Raw genomic sequence first — 22,500 nt, 5'->3', positions numbered from 1 at the left:
ACATCAATTAAGAAAACCCACAAAAAGTGCAATAATGATGCAATGCTAACTAAGCGCTGTCGGCCCTGATCAACTAAGGTTCATCAGAGCCAAAAGTGTTTTACGTGATGGCTGTCAGTAAGTGTCAGCTGCAAGCATTTGCTGCAAGTCCTCCAGCAAAGGCCAACAAGCTCCACTTATTCAGTAATGATATAATATAACCAGGTTCTTTCAGGCTAACGACTTCCATCGAACTAGATTATAATTATTGGTTTGATGGCCTTTGGTAAGACAGCAAACAGCTCTGAGTCCTTGGAAATCACTAGACACTCCAAACGCAATTTACTGTTTACAATCAATATACATAGCCTTTGTGAAATGCACATAATGTATATGTATAATGTACTTTCCAAGCAATCCTTTGATAATGAAAATTTTTGTACCTTTACTGAATAAATAAATAGTGCAAATAAAATACTGAAATTCGCACTAGCTATTTCCGCGAATGTTTCAAAATTATAATTTATAAATTTCAAAGTAAGGCTCCATCGTGTTCCACCAGCCCGTCTTCCTATGTTTGGAAGGCAAGTAATATCACGGCTTGCAAAACTAAAGGACATGATACATGATAAGTACGTGATAATAATGATTCTATCCGTGCTATTCATGGTATATTTACTCTATGATGTTGATAATTCCTCTTTATATTGCATTTGTTTACTTTCTATAACAACTACAATTTGTAAACCACTCCCACTTCCATCAACAAAAAACAACAAACACATACAACTGCGTCACGAATCATATAAAATCTACATAAAACAAAACAGATAAACCCTTCTTTTCACACAATCAAAAAATCCTTTCCCTCCCACACAGTCATAAAAAAAAACTCACGAAATTACCGCATCGCCATGACGAGACGAGCATCTGCCGACATGCATGGGATAGTCACTTCAGTTTTCCTTTCTGTCCAAAACACAAGGTCCAGGGACACAATGCCTGGCCCTTTCCCGCATCTCGAGAGTCCTCGCCCATCTCAGGGTAAGGAGAAGAGGAAATAATAAATAAAAACACGAGGGCGAAAAGGGAATGCGTGGTGCGACGGGAAGGGAAATTCCACAGCGAATCGATCTTCAAGAAAATTTTCGGAGTTGCTGTGATACTTTTGCTCCACACTCTTTCCTCTGTTTCCCACGCCTCTCTTCCTTGTCATTCCTCGGGTACCGTTCTTCCACGTGCGTTTGGACACTCCCCTTCTTTTCAGCTGGGTGTAGATACTCAAGAAATAACATAAACGCCTACTTACGTGTGTTTGTCTCCTCCTCCCCACACGGAGCGAGTCATCTACTTGGAGGTTAAAATGGCGATGTTCCTGCAGTAGGTGGACGGAGGTTATTTTTTCATTCCCTCGCGTCTTTCACCTCGTTCCAGAGGGGGAAATGCCTGTTGATATAATAGGTTTCCCGAGTCTGGTATCAAACTCCAAAAGAGCATCGGCGTTTGCTCTCCCAGATGCGTGTCTTATTTGTTTCAACAGGAAAGGTTCAAGTGAGATTTAGAAGTCTTTGCTGTATGTGTCGCATCTGTGGGCGACTCATTTCAACTGGGGTTTTGCTATCAATTATTCTCTTTCTGTCTGTACCGGTGTGGTAATTTAATAGGAAATAATTACTTCATGTTGTATGAACTTGGCCTAATAAAATGACGCTATATCGGAATGCACAAGTGTTCATAGATATAATTAATACTTTACGTCCAAAACTCTCACCCCAAATTCTTACACTATAAAGCTGAAAAACTTGTTCCGTCGCTTATATAATAATTATCAAAATAGATTGATTATTGGCATCTTAAGGATTTTATATGGGTGGGCTTTACATTCCAATAATTTTTCCTTGCTTGATTGTTTTCTTGGGAGTTGCTTGTCCAATGCATTCATATTTCTAAATAGATTACACTTGTATGTGATGCATTCAATGATAATCAGTTTTCTGAGACTAGATTCAGAAACTGTATGTGATTATTTTAGTATTCAAATACGCCAAACACAAACTGGTCTTAAGTTGTTGTTCCCTCACAAATGTTTCCTAAACCATGCATATAAAACTTATATCTAACCTGTTTATTACAACTGCTAAAATAATAGAAGTAATAATAATAATAATAAAATCAAACATAAACACTTCAGAATATATATAAATGTCTAAAATGTTACATAAGACAACAACAGGTTTCTCTTGCCAATGTCATCTACGGACCGCCCACTCTACCACATTGGTTCCTTATTGTAGTCCAATCTAGGCAGGATCAAAACAGTTTTAAAGTGTTATAATTGCATAATAACACTGAAAAAAATCAAAGATTACCAAAGACTATGTATCAAAACTATTCACGAAAACGTAAGGTTTGCGAGCGCCCATATTTGACCAAAGGTGAAATAGGCCTATAAAAGTTGACTTACGGAAAGGCTTCACACCATCGAAATAATAATAAAAAAATTGTCCATTTTTTAGAAGTGATTCCCTGTGGTTCTTCACATATTAGAACCCCGTAACAAACATCAAATGCACTGATATATTTCCGAGAGCCCGCCGAATGGGCCAGCAACGAAGTATTCAGACTTTTTTATTTTACCATTAACGTGTATGCTGTATGTCTGACGTGACTGGTGGAAGCGGGCTAGGCATGAAAATACAAATCTCCCTTTTATTATCCTTATATTCATATTAGGTGACCGCAGCCGTTATTCACATCGAGTTCTCATGTTAGTTTGTAGATCTGTAACTTAATACTGTATTCCTCACTGCGTGGAATTCTATACCGCTTGCAGAGAGTCCGAATCCCCAATACACGCCACTAATTACGTTTGTACTTACTATAGTTAAAGATCACAAAGGTCTTGAGTCACAATCTAGTGAGTAAATGATTACGTTCAGGCCTCGTTCTGTGCACCTAATTGTCTTGTACCTATTACAGGCCTCAAATAAACTACCAATGACAAAATATCAAGTAATAAAGAAAATATATATTTGAACGGCCACTTAAGAGATTGGTGTTCAGTATCAAGACCAATAAGAGATTAACCCTGGACAGTAAAATGGATTTTGCCTTTCCCAAATACTTTACCACTGCGAAAGCATCACAGAGGACCTAACAAAAACAAAACAAAACAAAATACTGGAATTGGGGGGGGGGGGTCTGCCTTATGTAGCGTTGATAAGGCAGCCAAGGTCTATATTGCTATTATGACCTTGCGCAAAGCTTGAAATTTCTCATATTACCACGTGCTTGCGGAATCCTTATCTATTACTCAGTTTCTTAATTCTGCAAGAAAATTCCGATGCTCTGGTGCCAAAAGTTTCTTGATTGGTTTCTTACTTTTGAGCATGAAATTTTCTACAAGTAAAACCATTTAATTAGGAGGAGGTTATTAATTTGCATAAATGAACCGAATGTTTGCAGACAAAAAATAAGTTAATAAAATAAAATAAAAGATTGCATCTGCACGTAACACAGAGCTATGGTGTAACGGGGAAGGCTAGGTCAGTAGCAACTCGAGGTGACACGGCATCCGATCAAATTTTTGGAAAAAAGCACGTGGGGTTTATTTTGATGACGTCACAAAAGTTACGGATGCTTTGTGAATATGGTCCATCATTTTGATATTTTCAGTTTTCAAAGTGGATGGAAAATAATGATATTAGTGGTTATATTTTCACTGAACAATCCTCAACACAGATGCCATGACACCTCGAGTTGCTACTGATCTAGCCATAACTATTTTTTAGCCAATTAGCTTTTTTATGAATAAAAAATACAGCTCAAGTTTTTTAAACATGACTTATTTGTATTTGTAACAAGTTAAATCACTCCCAAAAAGATTAAGTAGTTCGTGTAAAGCTGAATGGTGAACAAGATTCAAAGCATGGAAAATATACCCGGCCGACGGTTGTACAATAACGGACAAAAGTCATGAATTGAATCTTTGAATTTGTCTAATCCTGTACAAAAAAAAGTCTGATATGAAGCAAATGTTCGAGACTGAATTCGAAATGTCTGACAAGAGTTTTGATCATGGCTATACCTCCATTTGACGTAATGTATCCAGGATTTCGTAAAAGCTTCTGATGGGGTGGACCGGTGAATTTTACTCCAGAAGGTAAAGAGCTTTGGAGTCTGAGAAAAAGTTGTAGTATAACACATCTTTGAAGCAAATTGCAAACAAAAAGTCAGTGAATGGACATTTCTCTAATAAATCAACTTAGAAGTGGAGTGCCGTAATTGTTAGTTATTAGGCCTCTATTATTCCTATGTATGATAATAGGCACTGATAGCGACATTAAACATTCCAAACGATACGGGAGTATATATGACACATTAATTATTAGATAAAGAGGATAAATAAAGAATAAGAATCTACATGTCATATATGAACCAGACAAGTGAAAACAATATGAAATTTAGCGCCAAGTTCGGTGTCAAAAAATGTAGGCCTCGTCCAGCTTTTGTCCGAAGCCATGATCGTATTCTGGTGAGGGAATATATATCTTTTTTTCTAAGATACTAACTTATATGTGAGAACTAACATGGGCATTAGTTATCTCACTGAAAAGGCAGTCATCAATGGAAAAGTTACAAATAGGTGAGCAATAAGCATTTTTCACACGAGACCAAAGCCATCTGTCAACGTCACGAATTTTCCAAGAGTGAATTATCACCAACAAGAATGGAATCTAAATCTCCCGCAAAAAAACGAGAGAAATCATATCACCATAACGTGCTTTATGAGCTTTCACCTGAAAATTAGACATGTCAGGTCTTTACTATAGGATGGGACTAAAAATTCAAATTTTACTCTTAACACAGACGCAGAGGAAAATACTTCACTTTATATGCATGAAAAATCATTGAACACTTGGCACCAAATGCATGAAAAATGGTGGAAGCGGAAATAAATTATGACATAACCCCAGACGTGAAAGTGCTCTGAAATCTGATTATAAGGAATATGCAGTTTTTATTAGATGTCAGATACTGGAAACAAAACAAAGTACGCCATTATGTAATACCGGAAATTAGGTTAGATTTATATGGTTCGATTGGCCAACGGATTAAGTATCTGGACGAACAGGACGAGGAGTTCCGAATGCAGAATTATATTTGTACATAGTTATTAGTTTACTTTTTTCCAGTCCTCTGGTATTTTAATTTTTTCACTATATATTGTGCTATTTCTATATCCCACTCCTCTCCCTTTTCTCCCCTTTAATTAGTTCTACAGCTACTTCTGATGGACCTGCTATTTTCCTATATTACACATATATCAAATAAACACATGCCAAGCCTAGTTTGCATTCGAATCGCAGAAGAGCACGGGTTATGACGTATTTCGGCTAATGCAAGGGTTTCTAGCAGAAATTGGCAGCAGCGAAAAAAGATCGTGTTTGCTTATTGACATAAAACACAAACACACTCTCATCCGTAATTTCGTATCCACAATAGGTACATAACTTCAGAGTGACTGTCTTTTTCTATTTATAGGCGTTTGCCTATAACCTAATTGGTCCCATATACATCTAGAGGTAAGGGACATTATTTTGTAGGGGAACATGTTTACTAAAGGGGCCCTCACACGATCAATGTTTTCGTCAATTAATTGATATCAATTTATTGACGTCAATGAATTGATGGAGAAATTGACCGTGTGAGGGGGACATTGATATCAATTTAATTGAAACAATGTCATTGAGTCAATTCATTGATAGATCAAAACTCCTTTGATATTTATTGATGGGTCTTCAATAAAATTGAGCGTGTGTGGGCAAAGCGTCAATATTGATCAATAATTTAGTGTTTTCCCTTGCAGCAGTGAAAGAGTCGTCATCGTAATCATGGCTGAAAAGAAGAAAGAAAGTGAGCGTAAAATGATGATGGAGATAATCGACGTTTATAGATACTTATCGGCCTTGTGGAAAATAAAATCCGACGAGTACAGTGACCGGGAGAAAAAGGCTGACGCATATAAAATATTGTATGGAAAATATAAAGAACATTATCCAAATGCTACACTGGAAGAAATGAAAAAGAAAATAAATACCCTTCGCACGAATTTCTTTACCCACTTACTCCTCTTCTTTCGCTTTGGAGTGTCCAGAGCAAGCACTACTCCAAGTGCCACAGATGCTTTCATCTCGAAATTATGAATCAAACTGAAAATTGAAGTAAAATCATTGACCGTGTGAGGGCACAGTGATTTCCATCAGTTCATTGACGTCAATAAATTGATATCAATTAATTGACGAAAAAATTGATCGTGTGAGGGCCCCTTAAGCCGCGGGATGATGCGATATAATGGACAGTTTCTTTCCGCCCCGACTTAGGCCCCAGCATGCGTACGTCAGCATACGTCAGCATATCAGCGTTCGCTCACAGCTGAGTCGACTGAGAGGGACAGCTGGGCGCGAACCCTGGACCATCCGATAGCACAGCCAGCGCATACTACTACTGAGCTATGCCACTTTCTATAGCACCGTTCTCTTATGCTATAATTGGCTCACATCCTTTCATTTTTTTTTCGTGTACACTTCTGCAGCTCTGTCTATAATGATGCAATATCGTGACCCTTTCCATATTATCATCATATTTTCTACATCATTACACCACAAATACTGCTACTGTTACAAATAATTTTTGTTACTTTTAATTAGTCGTCACTATTAACATATTAACTATTTTCATCACTTTCACTATATTCCCTATCAACATTATTGCTGCTATCACTATTGTAATAAAAATTACCATGGCCGTAAATGCGACAATATTATTTATTACTCAAACAGTATAACATAATTGGAGCCACTAAATAATTGGACTGCTTTACCAACTTACTGAAATTTACAGAAAATTACACTACAAACAATCATATAAGAAGCCATTTCAAATCATTAATAACTTTACGATGGCGGTAATAATCATAGCCGCACATGGTAGATAATTCATATCCTACCAATACCTATCCGGAAAAAAACGTGATCCGTTTCGCATATATTGCAGTGCAAGGCAAGAAGAGAACGAAAGGAGCAAAGGAAAACAAAAAAACGGATTCTCCCTCCCTCCTTTCTCCCCCCCCCCTCTCTCTGTCTCTGTCTCTGTCTCTGTCTCTCTCTTTCTCTCTCTCTCTCTCTCTCTCTCTCTTTCTCTTTCTCTTTCTCTTTCTCTCTCTCTCTCTCTCTCTCTCTCTCAATCACTCCCTCCTCTCTCTCTCACTCCCTCCTCTCTCTCTCTCTCTCTCTCTCTCTCTCTCTCTCTCTCTCTCTCTCTCTCTCTCTCTCTCTCTCTCTCTCTCTCTCTCTCTCTCTCTCTCTCTCTCACTCCCTCCCTCTCTCCCTCCCTCTCTCCCTCCTCTCTCTCTCACTCTCTCCTCTCTCTCTCTCTCTCTCTCTCTCCTTGTATTTTCTCTTACTTGCTCATTGGAGATTGATATCCGCATATCCCCCATGCCTGATTCTAGGTTCACCAAGCTTTTTCTTTAAAGTTTGCGGCGTGCCCCAGTCGGTATGCAAGTTTAGTGCCCGAATCTGTGAGGCAAATAATCATATTTAACAGTAAAGATTTAAATAAAATTGGTCACTTTTTGTTGGGTTGCCTGTAGCATATGATAGTGTATGTGATGCTACTTCAGAAGGATATGTTTGCCTATTTCATCTTGTTCTTGCTTATCAAAAGGCGGAACAACGCTATTTTGGCATTTTCTGAAATCTAAACTTTACACGGGTATCAGATATACTTGTCCTACATTACTACAGTAATTACCCACTCATACTGTATATTTTGAGAGCCAATGGGGTTGTGGTCTTTGCTCTAAAAGTAAAGTTAAGAGTAGAAAACCACTGGCTTTAATTAATATATTGCATTTTTTTTATCCCAACTGCTGGAGTCTTTGGTAGAGGTATACGTGTTTGCATTTCTATACGTGTGTATTATGTATATATTAGTTTATAATTTTATATATATACATACATTTATGCATAAATATATGTATGTATGTATATATATATATATATATATATATATATATATATATATATATATATATATATATTATAAATATATATATATATATATATATATATATACAGTATATATATATATATATATATATATATATATATATATATATATATATATATATATATATATATATATATATATACATATATACTGTATGTAGTGTGATCAGATGGAGATTGAATAACATAATTATGTATGATAAAATTCAACTGATTATTCAAAATTATTAACTTGTCACTAGTGGTATAAATGGAAAAAGGGTCACAGGTAAGTGAAGTCTGGTGTTGCTTCACCTTAGACTTTCAAAAACCCAAATTTGCAACTAATCCTGTCCTAATATGGATGTATAACAATCAACATAAACAACTGATTACTATAAACAATAGCATTCGATAAATATCTAACACTAATCCAAATGACCAATATGCAATGAATGTCTTTCATAATATGCAGGAAGATCTTCAAAACAGAATAAGCAAGAAGATAGATAAATGGTTTATAGAGATATCTTTATTTTAGCAATTATAATTGGTTTGTGCACATTAAAACAGACATGGATGGATTGAAATACTGATAAAATATAGATACTCTTTATTAAAAGATTAAAAAATGATGCTCTTGATGGCCTAATGATGCAAGAATGAATTAATGTTGATGATGGTAAAAAAAGCAAACAACTTTCTAGCGTTGTTAAGTCTTTTCCAATTATCACTAGATAGCCCCATCTTTTTGTATTTTCTAGGATTATTTTACAATTTTTTCACATCATAGTTTTCTTTTCATTATTTTCAACTGAAGGGCTTCGGGCATTTTAGACCTCTCCTTTACCTATACAAATGGAAACATCCCTGCAAGAGGTTACAAAACACTCTGGATACCCTAGAGATGGTGTTGGTTGAAGGTCTGATGCACACGCTTGCAAATTGTAAAAGATTCCTCTTCTATCCACAGCACACCTACAGTGTCTTCATCAAACACCATAACATGGATAAGATTTATAGACACCCTCTCTGGATATCTGAGATTGCCATATCCAAGGTATCTGGAAACAAAAGATGGAGAGAGGATTTTATTTTCCTAATAGAATGTACATATTGTCTTGGTCTAAGTACAGTTGTCTTGACCAACGAATAGCATCAACCTCGAGGTCAACTCTTGTAAAGTATGAATAACTGATATCAACTATATTGCATATGGCATACCAAATCAATTTAGTTACTATGTTAAAAGTAAAGGCCAGAGCCAAAAACAATTTCCGTCTATCTGTCAAAACTTATTCATCAAATTAATACGGTCCATAATTTTGACATCTCCCCTTAAACTCTTGATGCCACATGAATTTGGATTTAGCATGAAATATGCTGCCTTGACCTCTAACTCTTCCATTCAATCATTCTCTCACTCTCTCTCTCTATATATATATTTGTTTCTCACTTACTCATTTTATTTATTCTCTCACCCATTTTATTTATTCATTGTTTCCCTTTCCTGTCTGCCTGGTGGAAAGCATAGATGGTATTAGCTTCCCATCACTGCTGAATGATCTAAATTTTATGACAAACTAATCACATTCCACTCTAATCTTGTTCTGCTGCACCTCAGTCACTTCTACTATATCTGTGTCATCATGCCATAAAACAAATTTTGAACAAAGATATCCTCTTTGACAGTATGGAGGTACAAAGGAAGTTGCACTGGAAAACAGAATCCAGTGGTTTCTGGGACAATTCCAAATATATCTTGTGAGTTATTTCCTCCTTCCCCTTGCTCTCTATTACAGGAGAGATATGAAATGTTACCAGTGAGGAATACAAGATCAATGAAATAGTTTACACCTTATTTTCACTGCTTCTAGAATAACTGTTTTTCATCAACATATTTCATTACTGCTTAAAAGCCATAGTTCATATACTAAATATCATGTCTAGTTATGGTATTGATCTGTGAACACAACCATTTTCACTACAAGAATTTTCTTTTACATACATCAACAATGAAGTTTGATGTTTGACATTCAAATATTTAGGTAAACACTATTTTTTGTACTATATATATTCTGAATAGCTATTATCAAATGGCAACTTGGGCTGTATCTCATAAGTTTGGTTAAAAAGTATATCTTACCTTGCATGACACATGTCTGATGGAGCATCTTCTTGGCAGTCTTGTGGTAGAGTGAAAGTCTGTGAAGTGATGTCTGAAATTGGAGCCTGGACCTCCTCCACATCTGAGTCAATCAGGTCCTCAAATTCATGTCTTTCTGGTACATATGATATGGGAAATTCCAAGTAAGCTTCAAACAGTGATTGCCCAGCTTGCTCATATCCATCTCCTGTGACCTGCCAGGTAAGAGACAGCCATTTATATATACACATAAACATATACAAATATCAAATATGTATATATCAGGGTTTCCCAACCAGGGGTGCGAGATATCATTCCACGGCGTGTGAGAAGTATCCATCTTGATGACTGGCAATTAATTTTTTTTTATTACTCCCCTTCAGTTTTCCCGTCTTCAAAAAAATCAAAATCAAGAAGCAGGAACAAGAGTCATTGAATAGAAATTCATTGATGAACATTTTAAAGTGTGTTCAGTTATTCTATTATTTCTAGATATTTCAAGCAAGAGTGATAATTCTTTGGAGGGTTTATTCAAACAATTTGAGGCATCTTTTCTTGTCTATGTTTGATTTTTGTTAACATATAAGACAATGAAATGAACTATTTTCTTTTGCTGATCAAATTTAGTATAAATTCACCTGCTTTATCCTTGAATAATACATCTGTAAGGGGTGCTAGGACACAGTAAAATTTTCATAGGGGTGCGGGCATAAAAAAACTACTTTATATATATATATATATATATATATATATATATATATATATATATATATATATATATATATATATATATATATATATATATATATATATATACATACATACATACACACACACACACACACACACACATATATATATATATATATATATATATATATATATATATATATATATATATATACATATATATATATTTACATGTATATATATGTAAATATATATATATATATATATATATATATATATATATATATATATATATATATATATATATATGTATGTATATATATACATATAATATACACACATACACACACACACATATATATATAAATATATAATATTTATATACAGTATATACACACATGAGTGTGGATCTGCCATACATCCTTTTCATACATTATAATATAAATTTAACAGATGTATATACATACCTGGAATGCAGCCAGTTCAACCCCCTTCATATACCTAAAAACCAAAAGTTGTTCTCCGTGAACCTTGTCACTGCTTTTGAACAATCCTGGCATAACAAGCTGTTTTGGGCAGGTTCCATCTGGCATAAGCTCTGGGATGTCTCGAGGGTGCTGAAAAATTAGGCGCTCGTGGATCATGGAGAAGCTGTTGAAGAGAATGTTGGAAACATTATAACATGGTGCTGATGATAAACATTTAATGACATTCCTTGAGAAATCACTGATGAAATTTGAAATACTGCACAACTATAGTACATAATAGATAATTACTAAATCCATTATGTTGATAATACCAAGTCCAAGAAAGGGAAAAAGAAAATCTAGAGGCTTGGAGGTTATCTAACAAATATTTATTATTCTTATTGTATATTCATAACCAGTAACGAAATTCATTCTAAGAAAAAACTAAAATCAAAATATCAAAAATACAAATATCAGAGGGGGAGGTTATGACTCTCAAGGTATTCCTCATAACAAAGTTTTCTTCAAAAAATTGATTATATCTATGCAACCACACTCTTTCATTACATCTATAATTATGGAATCATAATAACATGACTGATTTAGAATATTTAAATTTCCTACTAGAGTATACACACATCGTTTCAATACATTTGACAGTCAGTCATCAATGATATTCGGCATTAAGAAATACTCACTCAAAATAATGACTGAGGCAAATGAGTTTTTGCTGATGATAATTCAGTCCCCACTGACGAAATAATGGATGTCTGTATTTCTTTAATCCATGCCCATGTCTTTGAAAATGATCAAATATCTCTTGATCATATCCAAAGTCCTTCCAGCTAGCTTGGGCATGTTCCTTTGGGTTGAAGCACAGAAGGGTAAAGGTATCTTTTTTCTAGAAGAAATCAGATTAGAAAATCATTAAGTCACTTTCCTTACTGTTCAAATCAAAGATTGAATGTACCAATGAAATAGAAAAATAAATTTACTATCTCACACAGAAACCTATACCATCTTTTAATGACAAAAAGATATTTCACATGATTACTCATCCTATCAGTCAAAGTCTCTACAATTTGTGACCAGATTATCACCTTTTATATGTGATATATAATGTTGATAATCCCTAATTCATCTAATGCTTTTGTGCACTTCAATGATGAAGAAAAAAGAGTAAAAAATGTAGCTGTACAAGTAATGATAGTGCTATAGTAAGCATTAGTTTATCTATTTATGCTTATTCTCTTATACTTTTCAATAATAGAAATATATGCTTCATATCCCCCACTCCTAAATATGAAAATCTAATACTCACCAGACATTTATTTACAAAGAGAACCCATTTTTCAAAAAAATATTAATTTGAGTCAGCATGCAGCCTACTGGGAGTGAGATCAACCAAAGTAAAAGACAAGCAAAATTTATCTAGGCACACTATACCTAGAACATCATCTTGTGCTGCTTACCGTTCCAATAGAAACAGCCCCATGATGAGGACTCATGTGTGGAAGGCAAACATTTTGTGTATGGTATTCACTCCTTTTTAAAGAGAACAGAATATTGCACTTAAGTGGAGCTTCCATATCTTCTGATGGTACTAAATCCCAAGTGTGTCCCTCAATCGCACCATTTGAGTACTGTAGACCAAAGAGAACCAGAAGTTTTATCAGTCTAATATCTTAGTAACAGCAAATTAGTGACAATACCAACCCTTCTGCAAAATAATGTACTGTTCATTAAAGTTGTAGTTATGATAGTTTTATGGGTAGCTGTAAATACATGCCATCCCTGGTATCAATCAATTAAGAAAGATGAAAATAATACCTAAACAGGAATCAAAATATGACTGGACATGAATGAAAGAAACCTTGCTTATTTTGATCAGATACATGAGTTTCATTTTGCTGTAAACCTTTTTGGAAAAAAAAAATGATACTTGACATCATCCATAAGATCCTCTTTGCTGACATGACTTACTCCATATCTGACTTAATATTGTACAATGTACATCAGAACTGAGACTCATCATGCACTTTTGTTCTAAGTCTGTCTCTTCATTTATTTTCTCCAAGATGTAACATTAACCTCATGTTTCAAAATGCATTATACAGGAACTGCCCTTTGACTTACTACGACTTCCGTGAGGCCTCCAAAGGGACCAAATCTGGTCTGATATAACCCAATCAAACAGCCATACTTATGAAGCACTGCAATAAAACCAACTGTGTTATTGAACTGACATGAAAAAAAAACATCAGAAGTAACAGCAGTTAGTGCCCAAGGCTCTTCTAATTTATTTTCTTACGGAAAATATTTCTATAAACATTTTTAATTGTTCATTAACACCAGATTCATAAAAAAGGTGATTCTACCTATAAAAAATGTGTTCAACTGAAGACTATTCTTATAATATACTGTCATATGTCTGGGTTTGATGAGGATTTTAAACAGAAACTTCAATATATATTCCAAATATATATACACACACGCATACACACACACATTTATATATATATATATATATATATATATATACATATACATATATATATATATATATATATATATATATATATATATATATATATATATATATATATATATATATATATAATATATATATATATATATATATATACTAATTCATCTATATCTATCTATCTATCTATCTATATATATATATAATATATATATATACATATACTAATTCATCTATATCTATCTATCTATCTATCTATCTTTCTCTCTATCTATATATATATATATATATATATATATATATATATATATATATATACTAATTCATCTATATCTATTAATATATATATATATATATACTAATTCATCTATATCTATTAATAAATGAATAAATAAATAAATAAATAAATATATACATATCTATATATATATATATATATATATATATATATATATATATATATATATATATACTAATTCATCTATATCTATTAATAAATGAATAAATAAATAAATAAATAAATATATATATATATACATATAATATATATATATATATATATATATATATATATATATATATATATATATATATATATATTATTTCTACTTACAATTGGTGTATAACTTCTTGTAATTACTGAATTCTCCAAGTTCTATATCCTTTAAATGAATGACTGTAAAAGAAATGAGATTACTAAATATAACTCATTTAAATTGGCTTTTTATCATGATATTTTTATATAACATAGGTTTACATATAAATGCCAATACCATCCTTACCTCTCCGACAATGCTTTATCCAGATTGAGTTGGACTGGCTGACAATGTAGAGCAATTTGCAGGTGGCACCAAGTTCAGTAAGATCGTAGGGAGTAAACAGGCTCATTATGCGTAACAGCAAATCCTCAGGTAAATCTGTCAGTTGAAGTGTGCCTGACATTTCCATGGTTTTGTCTTGCTTAACTTTTGGTACACACAATTACACCTTTCAGTTCTTAAGATCTGTGGAAATTTTCAGAAAATAAGCAAGCAAAGGTAGTGACAGAGATAAGCAAATGAACATTTGAAATGCTAGAACAATAATCATACTTTTTAAGCAAATACCTTCCAAAGGACCAATACCCCAAAGTTTCATAAAAAAAACTATGACATTTTTTTTCCGGTGGTAATACTTATGCAAATGACTTCCACATGTGTTATAACCCAAAGATACAGCAGCACCTTGCATGTACTAACACACTACAGAATCTACAGTGTTAATTTTCATTGGGAACAGCACCATAGTGTAAATAACGTAGATCTATAGATATTTCTTCGGACAAGGTACTAGATTTCTGTGGATTAATACTTATTGCCAATTTCTTTTGACTGAGTAACTAATAATAATAAGAAAATAAATGTGCTAGACATCAACTTTTGACTGAGTGGAACATAAACTGTTAAGGGGAAACTTTTCTTGGCCCATGAATCTTTTTTTACGTTTTAATCTATATAAAAAAGTAACATAAGAAACCCAAGCCAACTTCTCATTCCTGAAATATAAACAACAGAAAGGTCATTAAAGGATGAGTGAACTTTTGCTTTTCAAGTCTACAAAAATGGTAAATGCAAATCGTAAAAAAGTGGAAAATATACACTGCGTAATAAACGAAGAGCATCTCGGTTAATTTACACTTATTCGTTTCCCCGTTAACAGTTGGGGAAAATAATGATCCTGCATCAGTGGGTGATATTCAAGCGCAACATCACTGCAACATACACGTACTTCCGCCACCAAGGGCTCTGTCATGTTTATTTACGTTGAGCCAGAAATTAATCAACAATATTTACATAATTGGCAACACCATCTCGCGGGAATTTCGAATGATTGTCACCCGAAACTCGAGAGTATTGTAATATACTGTGTAAATGTTTGCGGGAATATAAGATACCTATCCTTTCCTTATAACCTCAATTATTTTTGTACAAGGTTTTGTCATTCGTACATAATAGGACGCTGAACAAAGGAGGCTAGAACATAACACAGAGGTAGACGAAACAAAAAGAAACTATACTTACACATAAAATACTTTGACATGAGAAATACAATATCTAGTAAAAGGAGAACTGACTGGTCACTTGATAATGATAAATGGATGATTATATTAACCATGATGCCATGTATAAAGGGAATAGATATAATTCAAAATGTTTTTTTAGGACTATTGACATATACTGGAACAGAACGTTGCCTTATCGATGATAAAAAACAATATTGTATTGATAAAAAGACAGATGCCTAATTTTCTCCAGGAATTCTTATATGACTTCATAATAATAGGGAACACAACCCTCGCAATTTATCTCCTCCATTTTCGGAAATATTTGCTTTACTCACCTATTCTACATACCTGTCAGTCTCATAATTAATATATGCCGTACAGTGCAATTAATTAATTGCAATAAAACGCATGCAAGGGCGCATATAATTTTTTTGGGGGGAGGGGGGGTAAGAATAGTCTGGACCAGCTATGAAGACATTTTTTGGACCAACAAATTGTTTAACAAACTTACGTGATCGTTATAGACTTAAAGATACCAAAGAGCTCGTACTCAGAACAAACTTTTTATCTTGAACTTGCACAAAAACAACTCGCGGCGTCGGATTTTTAATTTTTAAAAGGAAGGGATTGCGCTTACACATGCCATCAGTTTTTTATCTAGATTAATAAACTTTCCCCTTGAGAACCGAAATATTCCAAATTTTCGTTTTTAAAATGTGGATTGGTGTGCTTTGTGCATTAACTAACAAAACATATAAAAAATCCCACAAGTTTCGACTGCCAACATTTCAAAATTCCCGCGAAGTACCGCTGACTAAAACGTTGCCAGTTATGTAAATATTGCCCTTTTATCTGTGGCTGAACATAAACAAATGTGAAAGTTTTTGGTTGCGGAAAGATGTGCATTTTGCAGTGGTGATGCGCTTACACATCACCCACTGATGCAGTATCATCATATTCCCCAACTGTCAAAGGGGAAACGAATAAACTTATATTAACCGTGTATATGTGAGAGTATTTGAACTTATATTTTGTAACTTTAAAAGCAAACGTTGACTCATCCATTCATTATCTATCCATGCTCTTTAAAATTCATGAAGCATGAGTTAACATTAATTTCATTTCCACTTTTTCATATAATTGAAAACACATAAATGTTTAATGATTCATGTATCTAAAAAAGTTAACGCTAAACAGTTTCTGTGTTACAAACTAAAGAAAATGGTTGTAAGTAAAGGTGCGGAAATCAGGAAATAGTTTTAGTTTCACACAGCCTTCAATTAGAAGGAAATTATCACGTTTCACACAACCGTCTTTTATATGGCAATTGATATATGGAAACGCCAGAGAGAAGGAATCTAAAGAAACATCTTTTACTTACTTCCATCGCAAATGAAAAGTAACAACAGCATCATACGATTCTAAAGTGTAAGAGAACACAGACAACAACAACAAAAAAATACATTACCGCAAATACATTAACGACAAGGAAGTTCAGGAAATAACATTGAATTTCTCTTGAAAATCAGGTGGTGAGATACTGACGTCACCCCTGACTTCATCGTGATGTCACGGCAGACACACGTTACGGCTCCGTTGCTCGGCATGGAGTATTTCCATTATATGTATTCCATATACTTGTGGAATGAACTCAGACTCAATTGTAAAATATGTGTATTTAAAAAAAAGACAGACCCCTGTACCTAAAAATGTATATGTATGATTATATGAGCAATGGAATTTTGTAACTTGAATCTGATGGCGTCAGCATTTAGGGTTTTCCTACTGTTAAGTTTAAGTTCATGAATATGTGATTCTTGGCAGAGTGGGTTGCTGTGTACTTCTGTGGTGTTGGGAATGGTTTTCTTCTGTGGTGTTGGGAATGGTTTTCTTCTGTGGTGTTGGGAATGGTTTTCTTCTGTGGTGTTGGGAATGGTTTTCTTCTGTGGTGTTGGGAATGGTTTTCTTCTGTGGTGTTGGGAATGGTTTTCTTCTGTGGTGTTGGGAATGGTTTTCTTCTGTGGTGTTGGGAATGGTTTTCTTCTGTGGTGTTGGGAATGGTTTTCTTCTGTGGTGTTGGGAATGGTTTTCTTCTGTGGTGTTGGGAATGGTTTTCTTCTGTGGTGTTGGGAATGGTTTTCTTCTGTGGTGTTGGGAATGGTTTTCTTCTGTGGTGTTGGGAATGGTTTTCTTCTGTGGTGTTGGGAATGGTTTTCACGTGTAGAAGGTGTATCTCTTTTTTTCTAATAGAGTGTTTTGTGGCGTTTTCCAGGGGATAGACATATATTTATGGTATTGAAAAATCACACTCCAAAATTAGGGAAATTATATAAGATGGATCTGTAGCTTGTGGAAAAGGCCATGGAAACGAAGATATAATAAGATTTCTAAGAAACATACTGTAAACAACACCGAAACGTCAGGCTACGTTAAATTGAAACAAAGTATTGTAATGGTGCACTATACATATATAAAATTTATAAATCGTGGGTATTTGCTCAGAAATCTGATAATAACCCTTTCCTTGGTTAGTGTCACTAAAACCATGCCATTTTATTCGCAATTATCTGCTGCAGCTGTTACATTTAAGAAAATTATATTTCCCGGACAAAGTTCGTTCATACATATTTTTTTCGTATGACAACCGTGATACTATATTGACATATTCAGTAATCCTAAAGTAATTTCCATGTAACAAATATTTACTTTTATTATCACCAGTTTTCGTTATCATTACATACTAAAACCGCGGCAAGGCATTATGACAGCAAAACGGATAAAACAAAACAAAACAAAAATAAAAAACGCTCGGCATGGTTTTTATTTTCAAGATCTTAGAAAGCAATAAAAAATATGTAAAAAAAATGCATGGTTTGGTTTCATTTCAAAATGCTTGGTAGGGTTTTCGTAAAGTAAAATTTAAAAGTATTTATATACGGTTTTCATTTCCAAAATCTTAAATAACAGTAAATGCAATAATAATAATAATAATAATAATAATAATAATAACTGCATGGAAGAGTTTTCATCTTCAAGATCTGGCAAGACTAAATAAACAAAACAAATACATGGTAGGATTTTCATTCTCAAAATATTAAGATAATAAATGAAACAAAATAATGCATGGTGACTGTAATTCTCAAGATCACAGATTGATATATATGAAATAATTAAATGCATGGTAGATCTTATTCAATAAATGTGTGTGTATGCGTGCGTTGAAAAGGACGTGGATAACGAGACCGGAAACGGATGTTATTGAGAGCGACCCACGGGCGTACTTAAAGTCTTGAAATATTTAGATCTCCGACCCACGAGCGTACTTAAATTCTTGAGATATTTAGATCTCCGACCCACGAGCGTACTTAAATTCTTGAGATATTTAGATCTCCGACCCACGAGCGTACTTAAAGTCTTGAAATATTTAGATCTCCGACCCACGAGCGTACTTAAAGTCTTGAAATATTTAGATCTCCGACCCACGAGCGTACTTAAATTCTTGAAATATTTAGATCTCCGACCCACGAGCGTACTTAAATTCTTGAAATATTTAGATCCGACCCACGAGCGTACTTAAATTCTTGAGATATTTAGATCTCCGACCCACGAGCGTACTTAAATTCTTGAGATATTTAGATCTCCGACCCACGAGCGTACTTAAATTCTTGAAATATTTAGATCTCCGACCTAATAGATGAAGTTTTACAAAACTGTTTTGTATAATATCAACCCTAAAAATGCAAAACCCTATTTAATATACGTTGCATTCCAGTCCTTAATAGAATCATAAAATCTACAAACATCAGTTCAACTAGAGAGGAAAATAAAAAAAATCAAAAGCAAACCTATCAAAGAGAAGAATCAACATTTTACCAAAGCCAAGAAGCTGAACAAAAGCATGGAAGACCCCAGCTTGCCTAGCCTCATACATTTACCCGAGGATTTGCTGTTGTATATAATGGAGTTGTTTGGCCCCCACGACCTCGCTATGCTGGACGAAACCTGTACCTTCCTCCATACTCTTAGCCAGTCCGACTATCTGTGGAAACGTTTTTGTGAAACAGGTGAGATATTAACGTTTATGTAATGTGTATAATTTCATATGCATTATATGTGGAGTGTGTGTGTGTGTGTGTGTGTGTGTGTGTGTGTGTGTGTGTGTGTGTGTGTGTGTGTGTGTGTGTGTGTGTGTGTGTGTGTATGTTTGTTTATGTTTATACACATATTTTTTCACTTCTACATTAACTGTAAACGTTATTTTGCTGGCATTATATAAGACACCTCGTTCACCTTTTTACAGCCACTAATGTTAAGAATCCCGAGCTTGGGGAAGTTAACAGTTACAGAGAACTTTACACTACTCGTAAGTATAATAATATTTTTCTTGGTAAATCGATACCTGAACTTATTGTAATGAACTGTATCTATAATCTTGCAGTTATCAGTATATCATTATTTCCATTCATTCCGGATCTCTTCGCTCTTTTGTTCTTTCTCTTTCTCTCTCTCTCTCTTGTTCTGCTTTTCCCCCTCTCTCTCTCTCTCTTGTTCGCCCCCCCCCCCCTCTCTCTCTCTCTCTCTCTCTCTCTCTCTCTTTCTCTTCTCTTTCTCTTTCTCTCTCTCTCTCTCTCTCTCTCTCTCTCTCTCTTAACTAGACATGTGAATATAGACTGTAGAGTCCAAATTTGGGGGAAAAGGCTCTGGTGGCTCGGTAGGTAGGGGTTTATATTTTCATTTTAGAATTTTTAAAAATTCATTTTGAGTGATGTATTGAACCAGCTCGTGTACATTGCCTCATTCAAAACCCAGCCTCTCAAGCCTAGATATTACACTGGAAGAATTAAAATAAAGTTTAAATTCAAAAGCCATTGTGACTAACCCATCAACTTCACTTAAGTTCTACACCGGTATGGAGGGATGATAGGCCTATACCAAGTCGGTCCCTACGGCGGCCTCACAGAAGTTAGGGTGAGTCACAACCGTTGGAAACGTGCCTCAGAATTTCAGTGTTATACATAATGAAACAAACTCCTGTAGTTTTTTTTATGTATTAGAGTTAAACCCCATTTCCTGCATCATTTGTCGTGCTGGCGAGTATTCCTGGATAGTGAAAACACTCTGCGTTACGATTTTGTTAATGATTTCTTTTTCTTCTTTGTATATATTCCTGTAGTACTCACGCGGCACTCTAGAAGGCATAACCTGGGACGCACAAGATGTAAAAGTTCCATTGAAACCCAACGTTTGTTTTGCTCTCCGAGGTGGCAGCAAATACGCACAGTGTCTCTGCCTTCCATTCATGGCTCCTCATTCTAGCATCATTACACTCGACAAGGTAAGCACGTTTGAAATGACCTGGAATAATGAGAATTAACTTGGAATAAAAAAAGGTGTTGACATACGGCCATTTGGTAGAATTATGAGAGGCCCATTTCAGTGAATATTCATATATACAGACATGTATATACACAGAAATAAAGGCATATCTGTCTATCTGATGTATATGCATTTAGCTATCAATCTCTCGGGTAGATATGCATGTCGAAACTGATAAATATGCATTTAATCCGTATATTTGAATTCTGCATTAGGTTGGGCCTCGCACAATTTTAACAAACCGACCGACAGAGAATAACGTATTTATCACCTAGTTACCTAGTTTTATAAATGAAATGCAGTTAGGTGTGTATCAAGAGTTAGTCGCACGTTAACCGCTTATTAGTTCCCTCCCATATGGAAACGAGGTATTGTATATTACATACTGCCGGATACTTTTTGATCCCTCTTGTCTGGTGTAGATGAACTGAAGACGATGTTATAGAAGTTATACCAGGCAGCAGGCACAACCCCATTATCTATCTATCACTGAACTCCTATTCCCCGTTAATCGTAGAAAGCAATTTGATAATTGGAAATGAAAGATGACTTGTTCCATAGTTCAGAGGATGAGTAAAGAAATACTAAGAACCTCTAGAAGGCAAGACAGCTCAACTCCACTCTCTATAGACAGTGTTATTCTAATTTTATTAAAAACCAGCTTTGTGTGTGTGTTTGCATGATTAAACGATATGGGAAAATGGCTGAATTTATTGATTGATTATTGCAAGAAGATGATTAGGATACGAAGTCGATGTTATGCATCTTAACTATAGTCAATTTTTACGTATTAATTCCCTTAATACCAATTCCTTATCGAATCGGACATGCGTTTGAAACATTGGTGATGATTATCAAAATTCAGTCTTCAAGTCAGTCTATTAACCAACAATCAGCTTTCCTTGTCTATTAACCAGTCGACAGTGAATACCAACTTGTCAAAGGCGTCTGTATTGTAGTAAAAAGTAGAGATACTGAACTCTCTTGTATATCTCCATATGATTATAAAACAAATGATATAAAACAAGTAAATTAGCATTTCTTATATGCCAACGCTACTGAAGTTTCACTACACTTGGGCAACGTCTTCGCTGGAGCTCTTGAAATAATTGGAACACTGGCATAGGCAGGTATTTCGAAGTTGGGGGTGGGGGGTGGGGGGGGCAATGTAAGATCCTCCCAAAATTGCCAGGGTTTCCTAGGGGCTGCATCCCTATCACTTGCAAGGGGTAGATCTATGTTCTCAGCCACTGGGTAACGAA

At 34.6% G+C, this 22,500-nt stretch overlaps 4 protein-coding genes across 13 annotated transcripts in view; 2 read left to right on the top strand and 2 right to left on the bottom strand.

Moving 5' to 3' along the window:
- LOC113807486 (uncharacterized) overlaps positions 1-1,569 on the bottom strand; it is a 28,787-nt gene extending 27,218 nt beyond the window's left edge. Inside the window, exon 1 of one of the 2 annotated variants that reach the window (XM_027358748.2) lies at positions 1,289-1,569. Coding sequence is in view for 1 of the 2 variants with exons in the window: in XM_027358747.2 (XP_027214548.2) it covers positions 885-923 (39 nt within the window). In the remaining variant the exon portion in view is untranslated. Of the gene's footprint in view, positions 1-884; positions 1,000-1,288 lie in introns of those variants that run through there. The other variant, XM_027358747.2, reaches the window with a different exon arrangement.
- Positions 1-22,500, top strand: part of LOC113811920 (epidermal growth factor receptor kinase substrate 8) — a 533,483-nt gene that overhangs the window by 177,309 nt on the left and 333,674 nt on the right. The window lies entirely within an intron of this gene.
- The window catches only part of LOC113807485 (F-box only protein 31), a 22,350-nt gene continuing 8,478 nt past the window's right edge, over positions 8,629-22,500 (bottom strand). Inside the window, exons 1-9 of one of the 6 annotated variants that reach the window (XM_027358745.2) lie at positions 15,586-15,671; positions 14,601-14,822; positions 14,432-14,494; positions 13,470-13,546; positions 12,806-12,976; positions 12,032-12,234; positions 11,334-11,517; positions 10,177-10,391; positions 8,629-9,094 (exon numbers count right to left, since the gene is read on the bottom strand). In XM_027358745.2, coding sequence (XP_027214546.2) covers positions 8,932-9,094; positions 10,177-10,391; positions 11,334-11,517; positions 12,032-12,234; positions 12,806-12,976; positions 13,470-13,546; positions 14,432-14,494; positions 14,601-14,766 — 1,242 coding nt within the window. In that variant the 5' untranslated portion in view covers positions 14,767-14,822; positions 15,586-15,671 and the 3' untranslated portion in view covers positions 8,629-8,931. Of the gene's footprint in view, positions 9,095-10,176; positions 10,392-11,333; positions 11,518-12,031; positions 12,235-12,805; positions 12,977-13,469; positions 13,547-14,431; positions 14,495-14,600; positions 14,823-15,455; positions 15,672-22,500 lie in introns of those variants that run through there. The other 5 variants (XM_027358746.2, XM_027358743.2, XM_070123104.1 and 2 more) reach the window with 5 other exon arrangements.
- LOC113807488 (F-box only protein 31) overlaps positions 18,895-22,500 on the top strand; it is a 20,109-nt gene continuing 16,503 nt past the window's right edge. Inside the window, exons 1-4 of one of the 3 annotated variants that reach the window (XM_070123099.1) lie at positions 18,895-19,926; positions 20,163-20,225; positions 20,760-20,830; positions 21,036-21,197. In XM_070123099.1, the coding sequence (XP_069979200.1) occupies positions 19,761-19,926; positions 20,163-20,225; positions 20,760-20,830; positions 21,036-21,197 (462 nt within the window). In that variant the 5' untranslated portion in view covers positions 18,895-19,760. The remainder of the gene's footprint in view (positions 19,927-20,162; positions 20,226-20,759; positions 20,831-21,035; positions 21,198-22,500) is intronic. The other 2 variants (XM_070123102.1, XM_070123100.1) reach the window with 2 other exon arrangements.

The sequence above is a fragment of the Penaeus vannamei genome, chromosome 6 (genome assembly GCF_042767895.1).
Source record: "Penaeus vannamei isolate JL-2024 chromosome 6, ASM4276789v1, whole genome shotgun sequence".
In the NCBI taxonomy this organism is placed as follows: Eukaryota; Metazoa; Arthropoda; class Malacostraca; order Decapoda; family Penaeidae; genus Penaeus; species Penaeus vannamei.
The sequence above is the reverse complement of the archived record's forward strand: the minus strand, read 5'-3'. Positions and strand labels throughout refer to the sequence as shown.